Source organism: Sparus aurata, chromosome 19 (genome assembly GCF_900880675.1).
Source record: "Sparus aurata chromosome 19, fSpaAur1.1, whole genome shotgun sequence".
NCBI lineage: Eukaryota > Metazoa > Chordata > Actinopteri > Spariformes > Sparidae > Sparus > Sparus aurata.
The window spans coordinates 15,196,551-15,222,802 of NC_044205.1; the positions used below are offsets into that span (position 1 = coordinate 15,196,551).

Sequence of the window (26,252 nt, forward strand, 5' to 3'; positions counted from 1 at the left end):
GACATTAAAATAGCCCTGACAAACCCCTCTATTAGTTTTAACTGTCCGTTTTGTCTGTTCTTTAAGTATTTTCCTATTGAAATGCTTCCTGTGTTTCTGTGACCTGAGGGCCACATCCGCCGCTCTCTCGAGTGCATTTCATTGGAGGAGAAAGTCTGCCAAAAAACAGGCCAATGAACTCAGCCATTTCACTGCACTCCCACCAATTAGGAAACCAATGAATCGCCCCGCTTTACCAAATAAGCCTCTGGCTGCCCTCATCCTGGGAGCAGTTCCCATCAAGTTAGTCACACAACACCAACCAAGAAACAAGACTCGCCGCTGGAACAGCCGACTTCTCACAACTCTGTCTTCTTTCTCTCAGTCTGACTGGCTGTTTCTCTCTCTCTCCCTCTCTCTCCGTATCACCTCTTGAACCCCCCCCCCCCCCCGGGCACATAAGTGTTGACAATGCAACACTTAAATATTCATACAAAGCATATGATTATTTTGAATAACCGCAGAAAAACAACAGATGTAAATCAAACACAAATTTACCTCGGCCTCCTGCGCATTATTAGTATATATTTAACTCCAACAGAAAGTAAGTGAAGCGAAAGGACTGGAAGATCGTTCCTCCTCTGGCCGTGACGGACTGTGCAGACAGATGGAAATGCAGATTGCATGACGCCATATTTAACCATCCAACCACCTTATTAGTACATTCGTATTAGATTTCGGTCACTTAATGAGAGTGTTGGCAGTGCTCAGATAGTGAAAGACACTAATGTGACTTTTTCAAGGGCCAAAAATGCACAAGCTGTGTTCTTTTTGGTTCTCTACTTGCATCCACTGTATTTGATTGTGTCTGTACATTTAGTACAGACGCTGTTTCCGTCAGTTTCTACTTGTTATTCTTCCTCCAGCATGGTCGATTCTTTTCCAGGCTTGAGCGCTTCTTCTTTTTTTCTGGAAGCTTCTCTTCCAAAAGTTTGGGCCTGGAATAAGTTCAAGGGCCTCTAAAAGTGAGTAAATTAGCTCCTTGTCCTTCTTTCAGCTGGGTAATCTCTCTCTGGAGGGCCTCTTTGTACTGATCCTTCAGCTGGGTAGTTTCTCTCTGACGGGACGCTTCGTGCTGCCTCTCCTCTTTCTGCTCCCTAAGCTCTTCCCTGCAGCTGGTTCGTTTCTCTCCAGAGGGCGTGACTAACCTCTTCCTCAGTCTTGAGCTCCGTCGCAAGCATGAGGTTAGTTGAGGCCAGGTCCTCCAGTCTTGAGTAACAGTGACCATCTTTTTTTAAATTTTATTTAAGTATTTTTTTGGCCTTTTATGGCTTTATTGATAGTACAGCTGAAGATATGACAGGAAACAGGGGGAGAGAGAGATGGAGTGACACGCAGCAAAGGGACCCGGGCCGGGAGTGGAACCCGCTAAACGGCGCCCCAATAGTGACCATCTTAACAAACTACTGTATACTTTGAACCCAGCAATGCTGATTCATCCCCTGGCATGACGTGTCAAAGCATAGCCACACTTGCATCAATTTCTAAAGGAAGCTCATGCAACTGAGAAACGCAAGGACGCGTTTCCTGTGTCAGTGGCCAATCCAGCTGAATAGCAGGTCGAAGCTCACCATCATTCAACTTTTAGATTTGCATCCTCGGCTAAAAGAAAAAGTATTGTGTAGACGCTTATCGGTTTTCAAAACGCAAGGGTAGTTATTCTTGTGGCGTGCCATCAATCCGTTTTTGTAAACTACACTAGACTAGACTGCAAATTTCTCCACCACTCTCACAGAATGCTTTTTATTTCTTCATCTCTCTCTTCATCTCTTTTCATCACCCCCGTCAGGCCGAGGGTTAGAGTGCTTGCGGCGCAGAGTGCGGGGCAGTTTCGGTGGACTAAATGCGAATGTGACCGCAGCTTGAGGTCCAGTAAGACACACGCTGGTACAGAGCAAACAACACTCTCCCGACTCAGTCTGGCAGACAGGGCGTGGGAGACGGATGACGATGAATCATTGATGCCCGGCACACAGATCACAAACAAAACACACAAGGACACACACACACCAGATGCATGCACACACGCACACACGTTCAGCCCCTCTCTCTTACTCATCCGTCCTTTCCCATTTACAGCGTGGTGTTTTTCACCGTGCCATCTCAGATTTTGTGTTGACAGAGACAGATGGAGGGATTGAGAGGGGAATGGCTCAGCAGCAGAGGAGGAAAAAACTCCATTCGCCTTTTACTTTGCTCCGAGATGACATTAATAGCCTGTGTTGGCCTTTGTATTTTGCCGTTGGCCTTTCTCTCAGTCTTTATTTTCCAATCACTACCTGATATCTATCTCTTATTAGTTGGAAGGAGCAGTTGCAATAACATAAAACCGTCAGTGTTTCTCATTGCAGGAGAGAGTGCCAGATATATTCTGATATTTAGGTGAAAAATATGTAATGTTGTGCTTTTAATTCTTCTACTGAATGGGCTCTATGACAGTTAAAGGTTATATAATATATACTATTCTTTGCCACCTGATATCACACTAGAGCAACAGCATCTCAGACCACAACAAAAGCATGCATCGTTCGCACAATTAAGTTTAAAAAAGAAAGAAAGAAAGCAGCATCTGAACACACACTGCTCAAGACACTCAGATCAAACTGTAAAGTTAGGTTGTGCTGATCAAATAAGAATTAGGATTTGTTTTTCAAGCTTAAAAATGTTTTCAGACAGATATTCTAGTGTTTAGCTTTAAAACGAGAAAGTTTCACAACCATGTTGGCAAAGAGTGATGGGCTGCTTACATGCACTTACAAGGACTAACCTGCACTGGAGGTGTAATAATCCATCGTTCTGGATCGATATATTGATTTAATGTTTAACGAGCCGATGTCAGTGATGCAAAGTGAAAACAACGACCCATATCAACATCTTTAAGATACAAATGTGTGCAGCTGGGCTGAGATCCCAACTTGCTGTCCTGTCAGGAGACGCAGTGACTGAAGGGCTGTCCGCTCCAAGAACTATAACTATGACTATAAAGATAACAGTGTGAGTATCCAGACACTGATCAACGATAACGTTCTGTAAACGGTCGCGTCAAGCACACACTGCGTGCTCCAGCTGTGTCGGCAGCTTCGGGAAAATGGATAATAACGACCTGTTACTGCTGTGTGTTTCATGGAGAAACAGAAAAAAGAAAACCATCATTAGGAATGGTTTCACTAAATTCTACAAAGACGACAGGAGTTAGTGGAATAAGGCACTCGGTTCCCAGAGTTGTCGTCTTTTGAAGGCAAATTTTATTCATACTTTTGTCTGAGTCAACATCAATTATCCTGGTGATTGTAATAAGAGATCTTAACGATCTTAAGGGACCCCATTTCAGGTAAAATGATGTGTAATTTGCAGCCTAATATACTGGGTGTTATAGAAAAAGGTTTAATAAGTTGTATGAATATCCAAGACGTAGTTATTAGAGTGGAACATCTAAGAAGTGTCTTCAAAATGCCACCAATTAGCTTACATAAAAGTCATTTTTACAGTTAGAACCCAATATTAAATCCCCCCCCCGCAGGATGATTTTGTAGGAAAATGTCCCTGATAGTGTCGAGCCCACAAATTCAGATCCATTTTAATTGGCCACCTGTGTTTCTATTGCACATCAAATTGCTCTGAAAATGATCCTGACTATATGGTTCCCCGCTGTTGTAGTCGTTGTAGTTGTGGTGGGGACTCTGCAATTCACTTGAGTTGGAAAGATCTTTAAAATGTTACAGTTGCAGTGCTAGTTATAGTTATCGTTCTTGGTGCAGACAGCCCATTAAAGCAACAGTAAGTACTAAAAAGTTTGAATAATACATGTAATTTGAGCTGCAAGTAGAGGAGTAGTCCACTAGCTGTAAGCAAATTTATGCAATGTATAATGCCATTGGTCGTGGTGATTTATACCACTAAATGCACGCACAACCCTCCCTGCTGCCTGAACGAAGGACAGAGAAGTTCATATATCGCAACACGAACAGAGGGACTGATCTATCTCTACAGGGTAAGTAGCTGCTTGCTGCTATATAAGTGTTTGAAGTCTCATATATTTAACCTTTAATACCAGTGTTAATATTTGAAAAAAAAATAAATAACCACAAGGTGGGCGTTTATGTTTGTGGTCATACACAGATGGATACCAGGTATAATCACTCCGGAGATCACATGAGAGGACTGTATGTAGGAGAAAGGAGGCGAGGATAACAGATTGCATGCGGAGATGGATGCCATATAAACGAAATACAGTGTCATTCGTCAACTGATGGCCCCTGTGACAGTCAACTCTACCTTGTGTGACTTACTGTTCACAACCCCTCGGGAAGAACGTACCACAGGGTGCAGTGGGCGCGTTTTTGGCCTTCGGCGTGCAGTTGGATTATGATTTTTTAATCTGAGGCACATTTTATCTAGCCTTTTAATTACCCATGTAAGCCTCATTAGGATAAAACATCTCTCAACAGCATCAGAGGCGCCTGAAGCAAAAACATCCTGGGGCAAAGAAAAGCTCAGCTGTAAACATTATTAAACATAGAAATGCTGGATAATGACAGCTGAGTACGACAATCACATGGGGTTGCGAATGAGTTCAGTGATCAAGCTCGTTTAGATGAGTGGTGTATAACCGCATCTGCATTGCTGCTGTCCTTCATCCAGCTGAGGCTTTGATCATTCATAAGAACCTTTGGCCTCTCTCTTTCATGTGCACGCGCACGCTGAGGCGTACAGCGTACTCCGGGCCAGGGCAGGGGACCGCTGCATTATTCATAGCGATGCCGTCACACTGAGTAATTGAAGCCATGAAGCAGCGGAGGGTGGAGGGCGGGAGACACCTTCTCCCTCTGCCTCTCAGTAGAAATTGTTTTGATCATTATCAGTGACCTCTGCCTGCGATCAGTGCAGACATCAAGGTGATCCTCTCCATCAGAGGGCAAAGTCAATACAGAAAGAGAACGGGGAGGCCGATGTATGGATGGATAGACATCTAGTGTAGGATTTTCTTTTTTGCCTAGTGGCATGTAGTCCAGTAATAAGTCCAGAGCATTAAATGCTTAATGTCAATGCCACATGCCAGGAATGAACAAGGTTGAGGGTGTGGTTAAAAGGTGAGTGGGTTAACGTACACTCTGCCAGAGGCAGATCAAATGTGTCAATGAGATAAATCGCCATTATCAATGTTCTCACGATTATCAAATTCACCCACAATAATCACTGTCTCTCTTTACAGGAATAAACTTGACAAAATTCAGATATGGACAAATAAGTTGAATGAGTTAACACTGAGCTTAGGTTTATGGTTGATTTTTCCCAGCACAGGGGAAACATAAAGGCACAAAAAATATCACAATAATAAAAACACAACATAAAACAGTAGCATAATGGGGGTGTTTTCCACTAAACACCTAATAGATTTTCTCATCAATTATATCATTGATTTCTTTCTGATGCCTTTTTTTTATAGTGTTCACCCGTGTACAGGGACAGAATATCGATAATAATAATATAAATCATGCTAATAACAACTCCATTTGTTAAGAACCTTTCATGCGAAGATGCAGCACAAACATGCCTGTGGTCAGATTAGGGTGCTGTATGTGAGGTGTCCTGCTCAACATTTGCATCAAACATAATGCAGTTGGCATTGAAATGTTATGGAGGCTCATTTATAGTGGTCTGCGGTTTAGTTTTTCTCTGCATTAAAAATGGTACTTTAAGTGATACATTACTCTCTGATGTGCGTATCTAAACGTGTGTAGCCTGTGTTAATTGAATGACGACATTCAATAAGGAGTTTTGTTTCGATGTTGAAAGTGTTATGTAGTGACTTTAAAATAAAAGTGACTCAGGCACTTGATCTGGATCTCGGTGTGAAATCCCATTTTTCTTAATGAGGTGAATGTTTGAAAGGAACCCAAGACCCGCCTGACAATACTGAGCTGTGTGTAACAGGCCCGAAATCAAGTTCTGCTTCACTGCTGTTTTTCTTGTTTATACTAATGTTTTATTATCTTTTAACTGCTGTAATGGGAAGCACGCTTTAATTTTGGTTGTTAATAAGTGTGCATATCAGGGAAGAAACGATGTCAATGTGATTATATCAATATGAAATCATTAGAACAAGGAATATATCATGTGTATGACAATTAAAATGTGTGTTTATATGATATTTTAGATTTAGGGCTCCCGGTGGAGTGTTCGACCTCAGACAGTGATATGGAGCTGTTTTTCAATGACTGGGTCCATGTTTCATTCATCTCATGCGCGCACACACACACACACGCACACACACGAGTGACTCGATAGACATTCCTGCAGCTAATGGCTTCATGCAATTCCAATGATCAACAAGGGGCAGTAAACAAGCCAGGATTTGCTGCAATGCTCCATAAAAAGCAAGAGAAGGGGAAAACTGCAAACCAGTTAACATGTCCTCGTCATGTTTGTTAGACCTCATTGATACACACAATACAGTTTAGTGAGTAACACTGGATGTAAACACAGTTTTTAGTTCGTTTACAAGAAAACTCCACAGGGCACCTTTTAATAAGTGACAAAATAGAATAAACCATTACTGTCCGGAAAAAATGAAAGTTTTCTGCTCGGTTCATGTTTATTTATCAGGCGCAGCTATGTGTTTGTGCTGTGGCTGCGACTGCTGAGAGAAAACATCACATAAATGTATAAAATGTAAATCTAAATGCCGGAAAGACAATTGCTCGGAAAGGCACACTGAGGCGACAACCCACCGTGAGGAATGTAAATCCTGGCTGCTGTTAAATGAATCTTGAAGGAGGAGATGTGTGTGACTCTGTACAGTCCACAGCAGCATACAGTAGAGGATGTAAATATAGAAAGTGGTGAGATGAAGTAACGAACTGCACTTGACTTAGAAATCCAGATGCTGGCCAGCTGCTCTCCTCCGTACCGCTACGCTGTAAAGCCACGGCAAGATGAAGGCGAAAAGCTGTGCATGTGTCGTGGCATGTGGAGGTGGTGAGGAAAAGGATTAGTGTGCATGACGAGCTTACCAAAATACGTGTTAAGCCTACAATCAGCCTCATTTTCTTCGTTCCCTTTCTTGTTTGTCCCCTTGTGACTTTGTCTGTTTTGACGTTTGTTTCACTCTGCCTTTGTGGCCTGATGCCTGCGTCTGCTCGTGTTTGAATATGCTTCCTGGAGCTGTTAAATTGTCCTACATGTTGTGTTACACCAGTGCGTGTCTGGGAGAAAAGGTGTGTGCGAGTGTGTAGCAGTGTGCTCGTATACAGCATGTTTATCCGCCTGCTGGTATTCGAGGCACTGACACCAGGTGGAAGCTATTAGGGCCGGCGCGGGCCTGCTGCAGGTAGGAAGGCAATCAGATATTTGAGGCAGGTTCAGAGGATGTCAAACACACTCACTTACTCACTAAGGCTGGGGGGGGGAAGTGTTTACCGAAACAAATTTTCACCAAAATGTGCCTGCTCCAGATAGTGTTGAGGTAAATACGAACACAGCGCGGAGCTGTGTGTCTCGTGGGTGTTCGGTGGCGTTTAAGACGATCTTGGCTGAGGAGATGCAGAACGAGAGAGCGACAGACAGTGAGAGTAGAAGAGTGAGAGCGAGAGAGGATATATACAGAGGCTTCATTCAAAATTCATGAATGTACAACTCGGCTTACACTATAGAACCTGCAGAGCTTCCACAGCTCACAGGTGAGAGCAAGAAACACCTCTCGACATGAACAGCACTGCACATAAACAGCGATTATATTATAACCAGTATATTGAAAATTATTAATAAATGGTACACATATATAATTAAACGTCAACAGTTGATATCTATTTCACTGTTAACAAATGATGAAATGTTTTATATACCATTTATCAAAGGGACACTGCCTAGTTTTGAACTATGAAATATTATTTTTTTTCCAAAACTGAATAAACAAGCTGCTCTCAGAGGAAAATACGTTCCCAAGAAAACTGTTTGAAGCTAGAAAGGTGGCAGGGCCTGCCACATATAAACAAAGTAAAATAGTTTGAAATTATGTCTATTCACACTGCGGCCATTTTTCCCTGGCATCAGGGAAGCTGACATCTAAAACAACCAAAAGCTAACGTTAGCATTAAACCACTTCCCAGCTAACATTGCTGTTTGATAGTGTGACGGGAAATGCAAAAATATAAACATCTGTTTAAGCTAGTAAGAGATAACACACAGGATGAAATGAAACAATAAATGTTGGCTAGCAAGTGGTTAAATGCTAATGTTAGTGGTTGTCTAATGGGTGATGATATTTGTTGCTTTACCTTGAAACATGGCTCCATTTTCCTTTTCAGTTGCTGCTCAATCAGGAAATTAAAATGATTCGTCAGATTCCACATGCTTATAGGACGTCAGAGGAAAATGGCCGTTGTGTGTATATGGTCTAAAGCTTTATTTATAGTTTATAAAGCATTTCATTGTTTGTTAGCCATGAAATAACCAATAACTAAAGTTACATGAATTATAAACCTACAAAGGATTGATTTCCTTCTGAAGAACTGACCACAAGACCAGATAGCCCTCAGTGGTGTATATGTGTGTGTACGTGTCTGTTTGTGTTTCTGTGCACTTTTGAGCTCTCATGTGCACAATGCTTCAATTTGTGTGAATGTGTGTGTGTGTGTGTGTGTGTGTGTGTGTGTGCGCATGTTTGCCACTTTGATATGTCTCCCATTGGCAGCCCTGATATGAACGTTTGCTTTGATCCCGTTTGAATCAGACAGCATCACCCCAGATCCTCTGCTGCTGCTCTGAACAAATAGCCCGAAAGACAGAGACACAGGGAGAAAGAGACAGAGAGAGAGAGAGAGGGAGGGAGAGGGAGAGGAGGGATTCCTATTGTGTTCCAGTTTTTTTGTGGATGCTCCAGGCCACTACCTGCTGCAAGGTGTCCTGTGGTATTACAGCTGCCAACAGCTTTATAACACTGAACTGTCCATATTTGTTATATGGTGAGACATTCTCTTTTTGGTGCACGCAATCTTTCTAAAGTACATTAAAGGGTAAGTTCAGTCATTATCCGCTCCAAAGTTTTCAATTAGAACGAACACTTTATATCGGCATATTAACTGGAAAAAAAAAAATCCCCTTGTAAGCGAAATTGCTACAACAAACGCCAGAAAGCACAACTTTTCGGTAAAACATAGCAGGTATAAAGGCACAAAATGTATGTATATACTCTCATACCTGACCGCAGGGGCGAATAGATGAGCGCACAGGGAGCCGGCCAGCACCAACCGGCGAGTCCCAGAAGCCCAGCAGGTACAGACTTAATAACATCAGCTGATTTTAAACAAATGAGATCAAACAGCACTCCTCGCTCAGGTGGGAAATCACGACTAAACAAGGTGAGCGGAGTGCAGTCAGCTCTGCAGCGAAAGCACCGGCTAAGCCTCATTTAAAGTGCTGAAAAATGGGAGAGGAGGTGCGATGAGACAGAGGCCTGGAGCGATGCACAACCATTGATATGCAGCAAAAAAGAGAGAGAGGGAGAGCAATAAGGGTGTGTACATACACATCATCTGAAGTCCCTCCAGAACTCCGGCAGTACAGGGGAAGTGGGATACTGACATTAGCATATTTCAGCTAATTGTCATTCATTTACACTGCCTCCATTTCCCAGAACATTAAGCCCACAAAGACGATGTGAGTGAAATGTGTGTATAATATTTCTCAGCAAGCATGTGCGTACGCTTCAAAGACATCTGCTGAATAGAAGCCAGGCCTCGAGTGTTTGAGTGTGCCAGGAACAATTCAAATGTAGTGGTTAGATATTAATTACGTGACTCATTCAAGTGTTAACGATATAAAGAATATTGTTGAGCAAGTTTTGAAACACCTATGGTCAAATAATATCTTCATCTTATTACTCTGCCTTAAAATATGAACGGAATGATGCACATTTTTAACTCACTGACAGATGGTTTGTTACAGAGAGATGTTCCCAGAAGTCCTCCTTAGGAACCGTTCGGAAAAGGGCAGGCATTTAAAAAAACAAAAAAATTCTTGGCAGATGATTGGACGAACCATCTGTCTCCACCATGTATCAAGGGTTACCTTCAAACAATCTGTAGAATAAAACAGAGGAGTGCTACCAGCACAGCAAGTTGCTGAAATCAACCTTCTTTAAATGAAGAAATACTCGACTTCTCTCGCTGTCATCGCACCTAAACCCCACCCAGAGCTGCACCCAGCTCCTCCTCACTGGCTGCTGAGTTGGATTTGAAGTGTATAACTTGAAGCCTGGAATGGTCAAGTCTAGTCTTGTGACCTCACTTGATCTTGTAATCTAATGAATCCAGCTGCCTTGAAAATTTTAGCTGTTTCATAAAATTTCCTTGCGGAGCCTTATTTCCATGTTTTCAGTCTTTCATGAATTTGCCTTCGACCTTGTTAACATACACCTACATTCCTAAAGATACGCAGCCAAAAATGTATTCTAATTTGCATCTTAAAAATCTATGATTATTGTGGTTACACACTCCAGCCTCCAGAAATACCGACCTTGTCCACATGAATGAATCTGTGCACCATGACTGCCTAAGGCCCCATCGTCACTCTCGTGAGTTATGAGCAATGTCCAATAAAATATGCTCCAAATACACTTTTGATCCGTAGCTTTAGTCCTATGAGCAGATGTAGTACTGTTTTCAGAAATAAACCTCGTCATGAGACACATTTAGATTAGCGTCGTCTGACAAACGCTGAATTTAACATGAACTCACCACATTGTATTTTGAGCGGTTTTCATCACTCGGTGTGTTTGGTTGTGTGTGCCGGATGCTGGAGGACTGCGTGCTGGACTCTAAACGCAAGCCGGTGGGGGGTTGCCGAGCGACGGATAAGGGAGCAAAACCGTACCAGAACTTGAACGCAACGTACATGCATCCAGTGGAATCTTAGGGTTAACCTAACCAGGTAGTTTTTTATTCTCTAAACCTGACTAAGTAGTTTAAGAGTCTGAATCTAACCAAACTGCAACTGCACAGCAAAAGTCCGATGGGCATGTCGCTGGTACGCTGCAATGATCATGTTGGTTTGGGAACAGTAATATATGGTGTTTTGGGAGACGCCGACAATCAACCTATTCAGTCGTTACATGAGGATGTGTTGACATGAAGCTTAATCGTGGTTGTTTCGTCTTATAATATTAAAAAACCATGATTAACATTAGTATACATCTCATTCATTTTCATATCCATTTTGACTTCAACATGTATTTGATTCAGTTCAATAACTCATATTCTAAGGCAGCAGGGGAAATACATGTTACATTACATACAATACATACATTAACAGTGTAAATATATGCAGGCAGTGTCAAAGGGATCAATGCATCTGTTGCTCTTTCCTTTATAAACCTCACTGTGGATTACTCTAAGCATTCACTGTTGACATTGTAAGGCCTTGTTTACTTGTTTGATCATCGTCATTATCATAACTGTATAAACAGAAATACCAACAGAAAAGTGGAAAATATACTTCTGCTCTTTTCCTAATATCTTTACTTTCATTTGAGGGGGCTATTGGTTTGACAGGTGAGGAATGTGCAATGAGTATGAAAATCCTGCGGTGCCAATATCTCATTTCTTTTATGCTACAGAGAGTTCACTGTGGCAGGAGATCAGACAGTGTGATCTGCCGGAGGGAGGGATGAAGGCGCAAGAGATTCAGAAAATAAGTGAGGGGTGAAGCTAAAGGAGGGGAAGAAAGATTACTATTCATCCAGCATCCTAAAGAGGTTTCTATCATTCCGGGGCCAAATTCATAGGCTTATATAGAAAATGGAGGAGGAAGCCATGGTGATCTTAAAGTTTAGTGAAAGACATCAAACCTAATTCTTAATCAGAAAGCAGAGCTTTATCTGCCAGTCACGCAGCTCACATCCTCTCCTGCCAACCCACCAGGATATGAGACACGACTGGCAGCGCTGTGGGGCGCCTCCCACGCTGGAGATGTTTTTGATAGATCACATCTGCAGCAACCAGCCTCTGTAGTCCAAAGCCAATAGAATGGGGAGGGGAGGATCGGGAGGAGCAGAGACTCAATACAGACGTTAAAATATGTACAGTATTTGAGTAAATCAGTGTGCTGCAGTTTTAGAACTGCAGGGCCTCTTTGTTAATATTTGTAGATGAAAAAATCATAACCTTAGATGCCTGATTGAAACATAACCGACTTAAGTTCTTTACCAGGAGCAACACATCAGCGCTGGATCAAACATAAATCCCTTGGAGTCTGTTTTATCGGAGAATATATTTAGTTTTGCGCACTGAAGGCAACTCCAATTTTTTTTTTAGTTCTTCTAACTTTTTAAGGAAATGTTAACTACAATGATTCTGCAGCACCTGTTTTCTATTCTATTTGAAGATATCTGAGGAAACCTGGTCAAAGATTCGGGCCTCTGGTTGGGCGGGTCCTCTTGCAGCAGCTTACTGACATGTGAGGGCTGTCGTGCTGTTAGCTTCAGTAGTGCACTGGCCCACAGATTCACATTCAAGCCCGATGATATTTTCTTTTTTTGCGTGACAACCCCTGTGTAAGGACTCCTTTCATTATCAGAACTGAATTCATTAGGTCCGATGACATTCGAAAAGTCTAAAATAACCGTGTGATAACGTCATTTCATCATGTCTGAAGTTAGCCGAGGGCTGAGGCGGAATTTAGCCGCATGGCCAGCTGAAATCTTTAGTACACATGTTCTTTGGCCCACACATTGCAGAAGGTAAGCTGCATAACCAGGTCGTTTTTAATCAGGAAGTTAAAGTTTTTTGGCTTTGTGCGCTTCGCCTCAGATTCTGTATCCAGTCTTCCATGGGATAGTCTAGCTTTAGTCATGTGCTCACTGACTGGAGAGCGTCATATTTCTGCATAACCTCACATAACCTCCATTTTACAACATTTAACACTTCAAAGAACCCATTTGGTTTGTATTTCACTCAGTTACGCTAGGCTAACTCACTTCCACTTGGAGAGTAGCCAAGAAGCTAGTTAACCTAGCATTAGCTGTCTCTCTTTCGTGGGCCCAGTTGTGGTGACGACAAAAGACCAGACTGTCAGAACTCTGCAGCACCCCATATGTGACTGATTCAAAGATGTAAGGCTGCAACTAATGATTATTTCACTGTCAATCAACGATCTGATGATTAATTTCCTGATTAATGGATACGTCATTTGACCTATAAAATGTTGGTAATGTTGAAAAAGGTGGATCAGTGTTTCTCAACGCCCAAGATGACGTCCTTAAACGTCTTATTTTGGCCTCAACACAAAGATATTCAGTCTACTGTTACTGAAGAAAGCAGGAAATAAATAACTTTTTTATCATAATAATAGTAATAATAATAATAATAATCTTAAGAAATATCAGAAAATGAATTATTTGATCATCAAAGTAGTTTGTGAGTAACTTTAACTAATCGTTGCAGCTCCAGCAGGAAGCAAAGACAAAGTGCTGAAGCCATAGAGCAATGACTAACATCAGCCCAGCCAGCTGGTTAACTGCCAGTTAATATATTCTAATTAACTATTTTTAGTGTCCACCCAATTAACTTTATTGTTTTGTTGCTAATTACATATGTGAACAAATCAGTACACGAGTCAAAACAAACACCAAGGATTTATATAAACATGGTGAAAATTAATTTTAATTACACATTGACTTAAAGATAATCAAATTAAATGAAGTAGAGTTCCTGTCAGTTTGTTCCTGTACATTTCTCAACTCTCTGCCAGATCTAGAAAATAATAAGACTCAATGCAAAAATGGGATTTTGACTCCTATAGGCAGTGTTGGCCGCTGTGTGAATATGGTGGCCTAACAGGTGTGTTAGGTGTAACAGGTGTGTTAGGCCACCATCTGTGTTAACCTGCATCTTGCTCCACTCTACTGTGGCAAACAGCTTCTGTCTCCAATCCCACTAACCCACAATAAAAACAACAAGGGCTTTAGCTCCTGTTCTGATCCACTGGCCAACCTACTGCGTAAACCGATTTAGGAATCATGAGATTTCCAATCACCTGCACCGTGAGCCACAAATGACCCCATTCACATGGAGCGCTCGGGCATGGCTGCCCCGCTTCCTTGCAGGTACACAACAACTCCAACTGGGCTCACAGCTGGACCCGGAGAGGTGCTCGGATCAGAGGTGTGACTGAGTCAGTCTCACCCACCTACACACACACACACACACACACACACACACACACACACACACACACACACACACACGGAGGAGGCTTGGGAGCTGGAGGCCGACCAGCGAAGTCAGAGAGACATTAATGACTCAGAGCAATATATTCAAAATAACACACAACAGTATTCACACGACTAACAGAAACACACCCACGAGAGAGAATGTTCAAGGTTCTGTGTGTGTATGTGTGCTCACATGCTCACCTGTATGGCAGTGATTTATCACCTATAGAAACTCAACGCCGTACAGAGAAAAAAAATGCATTCACATTCTTTCAGTTTGCACACAGAAAATACAGAAGGCAGCTGCTGCACACGCACACGCACACACACACACACAGATTGCTTCGAGGCTGAAAAACTCAGCAGTAATTAGTTTTAAAAAAGGAAACTCTTGCACAAACTGCATTAGCAAAATTCAAGCACGATTTCTGATTTAGGCTACGTTTCAATTAATGAGACTGAAGTGCTTAAATAGATCTGAGTCGGGACCACCAGGAGATGTTTGAACCTTCACCAGTGTGATTCTGTGTGTGTGTGTGTGCCTGCTGTGTATGAAGTGCAAATCACCATCGAGAGTTACGATCGACCGGTGGCCCCTGTGTCAGCTGGATTGGACAGGAGACAAGGCCGCGACGGAGGGAGAGAAGAGGGGAAGATGGCAGGAGAGAGGCTGATTAGTGGCTCTCCTTCCTGTGCCTGCAGCTCACAGAGATGAGAGCTTTGCAAGTTGTTTCAGCTGCACCCAAAGGGTTTCAATGGACGAAACACTTCCTGGCTATGTTGGGAAGGTTTAGACTGGGTTTAGTGTATTTTGCGCGCTGATTGGAGTTAAATAGCTCTTTACAAATCCCGAGCACGATTCCACGCAGGTAGCCGTCGAGCCTCTGGCGTGAAATATGGCTCAGCACATCAACTTACGTTGCCTCTTGTGATTTAAAAGTTCCTCACTGCATATCAATAATGCAACAGGGTGACGAATGAGACGAGAGACTTCCATTCTTCATCTACTGAGCCTTACAGATTGCTGTTTTGGCTCTTTATTGGCAAAACAACAGCAGTAAGTCCTGCAATCCATTGTTCACCCAGCTGACGAGAACCAGGCATAGAGACACAAACGGCGACAGACATGTAAAAGGCCGAGGCATCTGTGGTGCATACACAATCCGTCTTTAGCCCGGTGCTATAGGGCAGACCCTCCCTGTCTAAGACTTGTCTTGCTCACCCGCACTGATAAAAATACCCCCGCAAGGAGGACGGAAAAAGATCAGACTGCGACTCTCTGCCTCTACTAGCCGCAGGTGCTTGTCTGGTAGCAGCGAGAGAGAGTTCACAGGGTTTTACGGCACCCGCAAACACACATCGAGTCCCGTTGTTGTGGGATCATTCGGAGATGTCAAGATAAATATTAATGTACATGAAATTTGCATGAGATAAGATGGGTGAAGGATCACAGACGCACTGCATTCCAACAAAAAAGCCACTTGGTTACTGTCCTGCCTCTCGATACTGCGCATTAACATGCAAATGTGGCAGAAACTCCACGAAAACAACACATAACTCAAACTGTTAAAGTGTGCCAGAAAGCATTCGGGCCGTGTCAGTCTGTTTAAGAAAATCAATTCAAGAGTTATGGGACTTTTTTTTTTCTTTCAATAAAAGCTCAAAAGGATTTCATTATTAAACTTTGCGGACAACAACAAAAGTGCAGCGCGCAGCCACACTTGGTTTCATTTAAGCAATAAAACAGCCACAAAATTAATCAGTTAAATGAAGACGAGGGTGAAAGAGGGGAAGAAAATAGTTTCAATAAGTCAAATGTCAGTGATTAAATTGATGGAAAGTGCTGAAAAGTAATTTGGTAATTTCCACAGCTGCAGAGTCACACTTTGTTAAATTAAAAGATGACGCTCTCTTTTTTTCCCCCTATTTTTTATCACATTAAAGGGCAGGATTAACATGATCAGACTGAGGCTGATCAGCACCTGGATTATCACCGACTCCCTGATTAACAGCTTGTCTGGTGACATATGAATCCATCTGATAAGGTAAAAACCATCCATGAACTTCTCCTTAAAGTTGATAACTAACAGTAAGACTCCCTGTATTCAGTCTCTGAGTATAACTCCTCTTAGGCCCAACAGCCCCATTTAAAGGCGCTCTATGAAACAATTAAAGGGGCTTTATGAGACAATTTAAAGGCGTTCACCTATTAATCACCTTTTACTGGACCTATGTGAGTGCAATATGGTATGAAAAATGTTAAAAAAGCTCTATATATCAACAGTCATCACTGCTGAGTGTTTGGTCAGTTACTCAAGTCTCTTTTCCCCCTGCTCATACAGTAAAAGAAGAAATACATTTTCTGCATCCCCGCCAACGTCATCCAATCAGGAAAGAGAACTTCATAAAGAGGCAGTCCTGTCTGCTTGTAAACGTGTTGAGAACACATTCCTGTTTGCTGCTAGGTCTGCGTTCATGTGGTGATGTAGAGAGGAGGGAGGGGATTGCTAACAGCATAATGGACAGGAAGTTTGCTAAAACGGCGACAACACTCTTGGCAGCTTTACAGAGAATGAGAAAAGGTTTGTGGATCCTTCACTTTATCCAGACCCACATCACAATTTTTCCAACCAAATTTCTTGGAAATCTGTTTGGTTTTTTTTGTTTTTAATCCTGGTGACAAACCAACCAACAAACACGGGTGAAAACAAAACCTCGTTAGCCGAGCTAATAAACTATTACAGTAACTAAGTTCTACTACGACAGCTAGAGAGCGTGTGTACGTGCTTGTTAGCTCGTGTCCTGAGGCCCTGAAGCCAATCAGCTTCTGCTTGGCCTTTAAAAGACGGCAGCCCCATTACAAAGAACAAAATAATTAAATGTGAACCCTGTGTGTGTGTGTGTGTGTGGGAGTGTGTGTGTGTGTGTGTGTGTGTGTGTGTGTGTGTGTGTTCGTAGCTGTCTGTTAGCTACGTGGTTACAGCACCATGACAGCGCCAGGCTCAGACTGTTAATGTCACACTGTAACTGCAGCAGTGAATATAGAGGTGTGTGTGGCTCGTGTAAACACAGACTGTTTGCAATACACACACTTACCCACAGTACAATGATGTGCCTCCATGCATGCGTAATTAAGTCAATTTGATTTAAGTACTGCAAAAGGAATTAAGTGAAAAAAAAAAATAATAAATAAATAAAGAATTCAATTGAATTGAAATGCCCGGTGTGTGCTCATGTGTGCACTTGGGTGTACAGTGTGCATGTGCCTGCTGTGCGTAAGCCTTTCATGTTTGCTTGTGCATATGTGTATAGTATGTAGGTCTGCAGCAGATGCCATAATCTCCTGCAGTCATGCTTTGGGATGGGATTATGAAAGCCACAAAGTAAGAACGGGTTGCCACTTTAGTGTATTGCTATTTTTGTGCACCCACACACACACACATACACAAGACCATATAGAGCAGCCCATTTCAGCAGATTAAACACAGAGAGGTGCACTAGCTCAGATGTAAATGTGGTTAATGGAGACTTCATCGGGTAGAGAGAGGAGGGAGGACGTGACGGCGTTAGAATATGAAGGAGAACGAGACCAAAACATTAAAGGAGGAGAAAAGGAAGGAGATGTGAGAGTCATAACAAAAGAAGACTTTAACGCCGTTTCCCCCTCTCGGATAATTGGGACGAGCACTCTCCTCCTCTCTCATTCGCTCTCCTCCTCCTCCTCCTCCTCCTCCTCCTCCTCCTCCTGCCCTCCCCATCTCCCTTTCTCTCTTGACCTTCATCTCCTGCTCCTTTATCATCCCCCCCCCTCCACCCCACAACCCCCACCGCTTTGCGTGTGCAGCCAAAACAAGAAAAAATGACTTCTCAGGTTCCACTAAAAATGTTTTGACTCTTCTCATCGGAACCACTCGTGTGTGGCAGGTGTGTGTGTGTGTGTGCTGCTCATGGACCGTGGGCTGAGGATGCTGTTAATTCCACCAGACTGCAACTGGTCATGCCTGTCCCACTCGCTGCGTTTGCTGTATGAGCATGAGTGTGCAGGTGTGATGACAAAGCTGCTGATTCACTTTCACTTTCTCTTTTTTTTCATACACCATCTGTCATCATCATCATATCTTACTCGTGTCAATTGACACCTGAAATAAACCCCATCGATGACTGCGTCCGTCTTGTGCGCTCACATGTCACGTCCGCTCGCAGCCATGTGTCCGCCCCAGGATTCATTCATTACGTTCTTATGTGCAAACATGTGCGAGTGGGTGATTTTAGCCTCGGAGTGTGTCCATGTGTGCGATGATTACAAATCTGCTTTCCCTAGACGGATTGCGCTCGTGAGCAGCGTGGCCGCGCCGCTGTGAATGTCGATGGACAGCAGGCGCATGTGAGTGAGACCATTTGGCGGCCTGTTCCCTTCTGAGGATTGATTATGAGTTTAGATTCAGCAAAATTCCCTCCTCCCTCCAAAAGTACTGATAAGCAGATTTATCAGTACATTTTACAGCTTGTGATTTTCGACTTGACTGATGCTGTTCATGCATTCTTAGTAAAAAAAAAAAGTCAAATTAAACTTTGTAGTCTTTGGGAATACATTTTAATCAGAGGAGAAAAATCTTCAAAAAAACTAAATTAACAAACTGTCTTCATACTGTTTAACTTTGTTTATATTTGGTGGACCCTGCCACCTTTCTAGCTCCAGAGCAGTCTTCTGGGTACCTTGTGTCCCTCTGACGACAGCTCGTTTGCTCAGTTATTAAAAAATTCATAACATATTTGAATATTTGTTGTTAATATTACTATTTACAAAAGTAAATAGTGCACTTTTAAACTTAAAGGTGCACTATGTAGTTTTTGGGACGAAATTTTAATCAGAAGAGAAATATCTTCATTGACTGTTTGTTTTATGGCTGAACAAACTCAATAAACAAACTGACCTTAAAAGACAACACAGTTTCATACTTAACATTCTTTATATGTGGTGGACCCTGCCACCTCTCGAGCTTCAGACAGTGTTCTGGGGACATTATTTGAGGGGAGTTTGTTTATTCAGTTGTGGGAAAATTTAATGTTTCTTCATTTGTATTATTACTTTACCAATATATATTACCATCCTGAGTTTCTGAATTTCGTTTCCCAAAACAACTTAGTTCACTTTCAAAAAACAAACAACAAGAGGGGAAAAATAAGACAAATGACTGAATTAGCATTGTGACTCCTCTACTTTCACAAAGCATCCCTTATTTCCCAAAAGTTACACTCTATTTAGCATGAAATCAATACCCTTTTTCCTTTGCAATCATCCACTCCAACAGTAGATGTAATAGCTATTTCCAAAATGGTGTTTAGGGCCCCTCCAGCCTCGAGCTCAACACTCGTGCAAGCTGTAAATCACTGTTCCAAATGACACGACTCCACCCAGAGAGAGTAATTCATGCTAAAACCAGATTTAAGCCGTTTTAATGCGCTAATGAAAAGTGCTGTATTTATATGTAGCTGGTAGACGGCTTTGTTTTGACATCGGGCCCATCTGTGACTCAGTCTAAACCCCTAATGAGAACATTACTGAGCCCTGGGCAGAGGCGCACACAGAGAGGAGACAGGAACGGAGGGGATGGATGATCGATGCAAACCTTGCCACCTCTTTTGACTGCCATCAACCCTCCTCCTCCTCCTCCTCCTCCTCCTCTTCCTCTTCGCTGTCTCTCCTGCTCCCTCCCTCCCTCCCTCCCTCCTCCCTCCTGTCTCATACACCAGGACTCAGGGCAAGCGGGTCTAACTCAATACGGCGTGCAGCTAAAATCAATGAAAGAGACAGAGCTGGGGGATTGTGGGGAAGAAATAACGCCAAGCAGAGGGGCAACGTATTTTCGGACAGCTCCACATTCTTGTCCACCTCCACCTTAACACACACACACAAACAGGCGGAGAATGCCTCACTGACACACGTACTACACATTAACTATTGCACACCCAAAGACCCGTGGGGTATCACACTGTGTCTTTTTGGAAGGCATCTGCATCAAACATGGAATCACAAGTGGGAAGAAAACAGGAAAATCTGATTGAAATGCCACATGTAGCTCCTAAAGAAGAAACGTATACCCGTCACACATCTTCACATCGCTTATCTAATTCCCCCGCGCTCACGGCTGCTTTTGCCGCGAATCCATCACGGAGACACTCACACACTCAGCGTTCTAGTATTTCCAACACCCCACCCTTCGCCGCCCAGACAGATAGAGCCCTAATATTCATCCAATGGTGAGTCCGGGCACGAGAGCAGCTCCCGAGGCTTTTGGCCAGACGTGTATCCGCGAACACTTCTGTAACTCGCATGGGCATTTTGAATACAAATGCCTCTCCTGAAAGTCAGGGTTGGTTTTCTCTTGTTCCCCAAATCATACATGCATGTTCTCCTCTTCTCTTCCCTAAGATCCTGGAGTTTTAGTTTGTAAGCAGGGACTCAGCAGTTGTATGGTCGAAATCTTTGAAGCAACCAGGCACATGCATGATTTTTTTACCTTCCCTGTCCTGCTGATGTCTTTTTCCACGCTGTACGTTCCATCTTTTCACCCAAACACACACCTTACTGAGGATACATTCACAATTTCCCTCAGTTTTCTCCCCACATTTCATTACCATTCGCCCTAAAATCCCCGTCTTCTCCCTCCTTTCCCGTGCAACCACAAGAAAAATGCTGAAAAGAAGCAGAAACGAAAAGCTGAAAACATTAGAAATCGATCAGAGAATTGGATTTCTCAAAACGTAAATCAAACAAAAAAAAAATCCTAAAAAAAAACGCCAATCCGTGCAGCGCTGACTCTGTCAAAGTCCTGTGTTCCCTCTCATTCATTCACTTTTCCTCCTCACATCTGTCTCCGTCAGTGCCCATATCCCCTCAACTCTTCCTCTCTCTTTTTGCCTCCATTCATTTTTCTCCATCCTAATTCCCCCCCTGTACTTCACTGTCCTCCAATCTCACAGCTCCCCTCGTCCCCATTCATTCCTCCGTCGTTACTCTAATCCTCCCCCCACACACACACACGTCTCTGCTGTCCGCTGCCGGTGTGTATGGGAATGTGTGTGAAAACACTGACCTGCCCTTCTGGCATGCGGAGCACAGCCAGGCTTTGTCCCTCTTGTTGTAGGTGCAGCAGGTCTTGCAGACGTTGTACTGGCAGTCCAGACACAGGCGCTTGGGGTTGAGCAGGAAGGTGAAGGGCGCGCAGCAGCGGATGCAGCAGTGCTCGTTGAAGCGGTGCTGCTTGGAGAGGATGGAGCATCTGCTGCCTTCCTCCGCCAGCTCCTGCTTCATCTCGCTGAAACCGAGAGAGAGGGAGAGAGAGAAAGAGAGAGCGAGAGAGAGAGAGAGAGAGAGAGAGAGAGAGAGAGAGCAGGAGGGGGAGGGGGAGGTGAGCATCTGATCGAGAGGTAGAAAACAGCGGAGGATGGCAATGCGGAATAAATGGAGATGCTGTGGTAAATTAAATATTAAAAGTGAAGGCGGGGGTGTTAGAACAAGGGGGCTGGAGGGCAGAAGGGGTCACGGGTTTGGTGGGAAAATTACCCCACACTCCTTGTTTCCCTCCATCCCTCCCCCCTTCCCTCTCTCTTACAACTGATTCTGCGGAATTAACGTGATGGCTGACATTTCAATTTGGGAGGACCTGTCATGCCTTGTTTGCCCACATCAGTCAAAACACAGCTGAGGAGAGCCCAGCACGCACGTCCCCTCCATCCTCAAATGAACGAAGCATCGCATCTCTGTTCACTAAGGCATGAGGTGGACGAGGCGTGGACGAGGATAACAAATTCCCACAAATTGGCACTAAGTTGAAAGTCCGGCGTGAGAGAGAAAGCAGCATCAGTGAAGAGCCTCCGCTGTTGTACCGTACTGGAGAGCTGCTCGGATTCCTGTCAAAAAATTACAGTTTGGAAGTACAGCAGTGACGGAGCGGTTAAGAGCAGCGCGGTCCGTCTAATCTCAACGCCTGGGAGAATTGTTCAGACTAATGAGCTATTAGGATTATAGACTGAAATACTTGACCAGAGCTGGTAAAAAAAAAAAATTCCCATAAAATCCACAGCCACAGCTGGACACTGGCATTCCAGCAGCTGCATACAACTGATTGTGCCCCATGTTTGTATGCATTTCTACACATTTTGTCTGTTGCAGCACATTTAAAGGTGCGCTACGTAGTTCTGGGCAAGAGAAAGATCTTTTTTGACTGAATAAACAAACTAAATATAAAACTTTCTTTGTTTCATGACTGAGTAAACTGAAAAAACAAACTGACCTTAAAGGACAACATAAAGTCAAACTGTTTTACTTTGTTTATACGTGGCGGACCCTGCCACCTGGGTACCTTATTTTTCTCTGGGAGCAGCATGTTTATTCAATTATGGGAACGATAAACTACTCCAAGTTTGTTTTCTTCTTCTACAAAATGACACAGTGCCTCTTTAACATATCAAGTTTTGAATTTCAGCGACTGATAATATGAATTGTTAATCTGCGTTTTAACCAGCAAAGCAGCTTTGCCTTTACTATAAATTATGCACATGGGTTTTCCCTCTGTAGGATTTGTGCTGAGTGAGCACTGCACCATGAGCAGAGGCTACAATAAATTATGGAATGTGTTGCATTTATATCATAAACCTTTTATCATCACTACATATTGCACCCGTGTCGATGACATTTAAAAGTAACGCGCAACAACAAGAAGGAGGGGAGGTTGAGTAACACGTTAAGCCGCGTTCACGCCATCACCCCCATCAGTTGTCATTAGGCGTGAATGGAGGCAAGAGGTGCAGAGATCGAGCTGTTGCTGCCGGGAAGGTGTAAAAAGTGCGTTCACATCCAGTGAGTGAATTATTTAAGATGCTCTCCTACACGCTACACACAGCCAGGTTACAGTACACACGGATTTCACTGATCCTACAGAGCAGACTCCATGTATGCTAACAGATACATGCAGAACACCGACACAAACAAATCTCCTCCGTGGCAAGAGAACAAGTATGTGCGATTAACACAACACAGAGAGCAGGAAATGCTCACACTGTAAAAGCTGAAAACTGGAAATTCTTGGCTATTTTTGCACGAGACATTCCTGTAACTATTATAAGGGTAACTCCACCATAGTTAGACATTAAAGTGTGTCTACAGGTCTTGGGGAGTACAACTGCATATGTGAAAATGTAGTATAAAGCCTTTTGTCCCTCCAGAGGAAGCTGCATGTAAACGGATGAATTGCCTACAGTGTTGTCACTCAGTGTCTAAGGTGCGACGCATGAAATAAAAAAGATGGAAGCCTAGTGGGGTCACAGTTTTGCAATATTGACAACAATCAGAATATTTCAAATGAAATATTGATATTGTGTTAATAATATACATAGCATAGTTAGCACTAGCCAGCAGCTACTCTGGTGTTATGTTGCCCCTTATGTGTATAAAATATGAATTCAAGAGATGGCCAATTTTCTACTATATAGCATCATTGATGCTGGTTGCCAAATCCTCACGTTGTAAAAGCTGTAAAATGAAATTGTTTGACTATTCTCACGTGGAACATTCCTGAAACTATCAATCATTTTCCAAATAGTTGTGTTGTTGTGCTGCTGCACAGGTTCAAAACTTTAATTCCAACCAAACTGTCCAGAATCAAGTATGTGGACATTAACATCTGCATGTTGGACAAAGAGAGAAGGTGAGGATGATGACAGATCGAAGCCAATTTTCTCCCCTCTGCATCTCTCAAGAACACTGCGCACGGTAAAAGAAACCCCTCGGCGTCATTTCTCAAACCTCATAAAAGCTTTGAACATCAACACGCACGGACACACCCACACATGCACAAAAGATGCATGTAGGCATCCCGACTAAACCGAACCACCGCGTCACACTTGGAAATTAAATGTTTATCAGAAAGCGAGTGCTGAATGAAGCAGAATGTGAATTTCCTGTGTGTAGTATGTGGACTGCATGTGTGTCTGTGGAGCCAGCGGGGGCATTGCAATCTCCTGCTTCCCTAAGTTATTAACGCCGCTCCTCAAGCAGATCGTCTGCCGCCGCACTGATTGCTTTTCATATGCATCATTAGACACAGCATATTAACAAGACGAACAAACCATTTCATATACGGTGTCGTGTGAGAATGAGTTGCAAATGTGTGGGGGTTGGAGGGGTGAGGTTGAAGGGCAGTGCTCGGCACGTGGATGCTGACATGCGCACAGTTGTTTATCAGGACGATCAAAAGGAGGTTTTATATTCTGCGTGCACAAGGTCACAGCTGCTGGGAGATGTTGGCCCCCAATCAAATTAAAGCAATTTAAACAAACCTCCGAGCAACATGAAAGAGCCTCGTCGTGTCTGAGCTGAAGCATCTGCTTCAACAAACTATATGCACAACAGAATCAGAATAACAAGACAAATATCTGCGGCACACGTTCATATCGCAATAACGCCAAGGAGACGTTGCCTGGGAATCATTTCCTTCAGTTCTGATTAAGATCAGGTTCCATTTTGCCTCTCTGTGTCTGTGGTTTAATGAACAGCCCAGTTAGGATGGCTAGCTCCGGCCGTTTAATTAAATGAGTGGGCGAATGTACACATATATCCAAGGACGACGGAGGGTGGGGGGTGGTGGTGGTGGTGGTTGGGGGGGGTATCATCATGCTTGGCGTCCCTTCGCATTACCTCACGTCCCAGTTAATGAGACATGAGAACCTGTGCTCATCTAGCAGCCATGACTGTAGAGACACGGGGGTCATCCAGGTGCCACTGAGGTACAATTAGCTCATGAGGAATAACAGGAGTCACTCTTTATTAGCAGAGTGCCCTTCTGAGTGGCAGATATATGTAATGTCAACAAGCACTTAGAGCTGAACTGCTAACTTTTACCTTCAGACAGACGGACTAAGACGGATACAGATAATGACGCTGAAGCACTCAAAGGCATCTTTTCATTAAGACTGCAAAAACGCTATTAAACGCTAGGTTGAGCTACTCCATGGATCTTGCCACGAGGTTGTTTTCTCAGCAGCTGCTGGTGAGGATTGAACTTTCAACCTGCAGCTTTGAAGTCCTCGGAAACAAGTGACTCTTCAGACTCACTGTTAAAAGTTGCAGTCGCTACAGGCTGGATACAGTTTTTATTGTCCGACGAACAGATGAAAAATGGAATTGAGCACAGTTCAATGACACCACCAAGAGAAGTGTATGACGAAATTGTTTTTGAGTTATGAAGACTATACGAACTCCATCCCTTGACGAAGACCATGTAATATAATCAAACACTACACAAAACAGGTACCTTCATCTATGCAAAAAGACATTTCTGTTTGTTTAGGCAGTCAAAAAGCGACTCGTATGCCTGAAATCACTCCCTTCTCACATACATTTCCTGCCTGTTTGTGTTAACAATATATGTGGTGTCCAAAGTTCCCGCAACTGAAGCAAGAAATTAGTGTCCACGGCATGACAACTAATTCCTAAATGATGTGTGAACTGCAGCAGCATCAGTCTAAAGTCAATTTACTGTTCACTGACAGTAAACTACTGAGTGTCCCTCATGTAGGAAGCAGTGAACGAGGGAGTAATTATGGACATGGACAGTTTTCTTCTAAAGAGGAAAGCAGAAGCAGAAAATCTCTCTCTCACACACACACACACACACACACACACACACACACACACACGAAGAAACACATGTTGCTAACAGCACCTTTCATGCAGCGATTCATATTTGATTTAATACTTTAGTTAACCTCATCAGCATTCACACTGCCAAAGCAAGCCCATGATTTTTTTTTTATTTATTCAACAAGGTCGGTCGTTCAATTAAATGCAGGCGGTTTTAATGCACGCATTGTAATTCTGTAAAAGACCTTTGGTAATTAATGAATTAATCCACCCATTATTTCCTGGATTAATCCATCACATCATTCTGTGACTGAAATTCCTTTCGCAGAGCCCAAGGTGTCATAATTTGCCTCGTCTTTG

The 26,252-nt window shown here is 43.1% G+C and overlaps 1 protein-coding gene across 4 annotated transcripts in view; it reads right to left on the reverse strand.

The window, feature by feature from the left end:
- The window catches only part of myripb (myosin VIIA and Rab interacting protein b), a 132,512-nt gene that overhangs the window by 48,989 nt on the left and 57,271 nt on the right, over positions 1-26,252 (reverse strand). For all 4 annotated transcript variants that reach the window (XM_030398662.1, XM_030398661.1, XM_030398664.1 and 1 more), the window contains exon 3: positions 21,346-21,567. In XM_030398662.1, the coding sequence (XP_030254522.1) occupies positions 21,346-21,567 (222 nt within the window). The remainder of the gene's footprint in view (positions 1-21,345; positions 21,568-26,252) is intronic.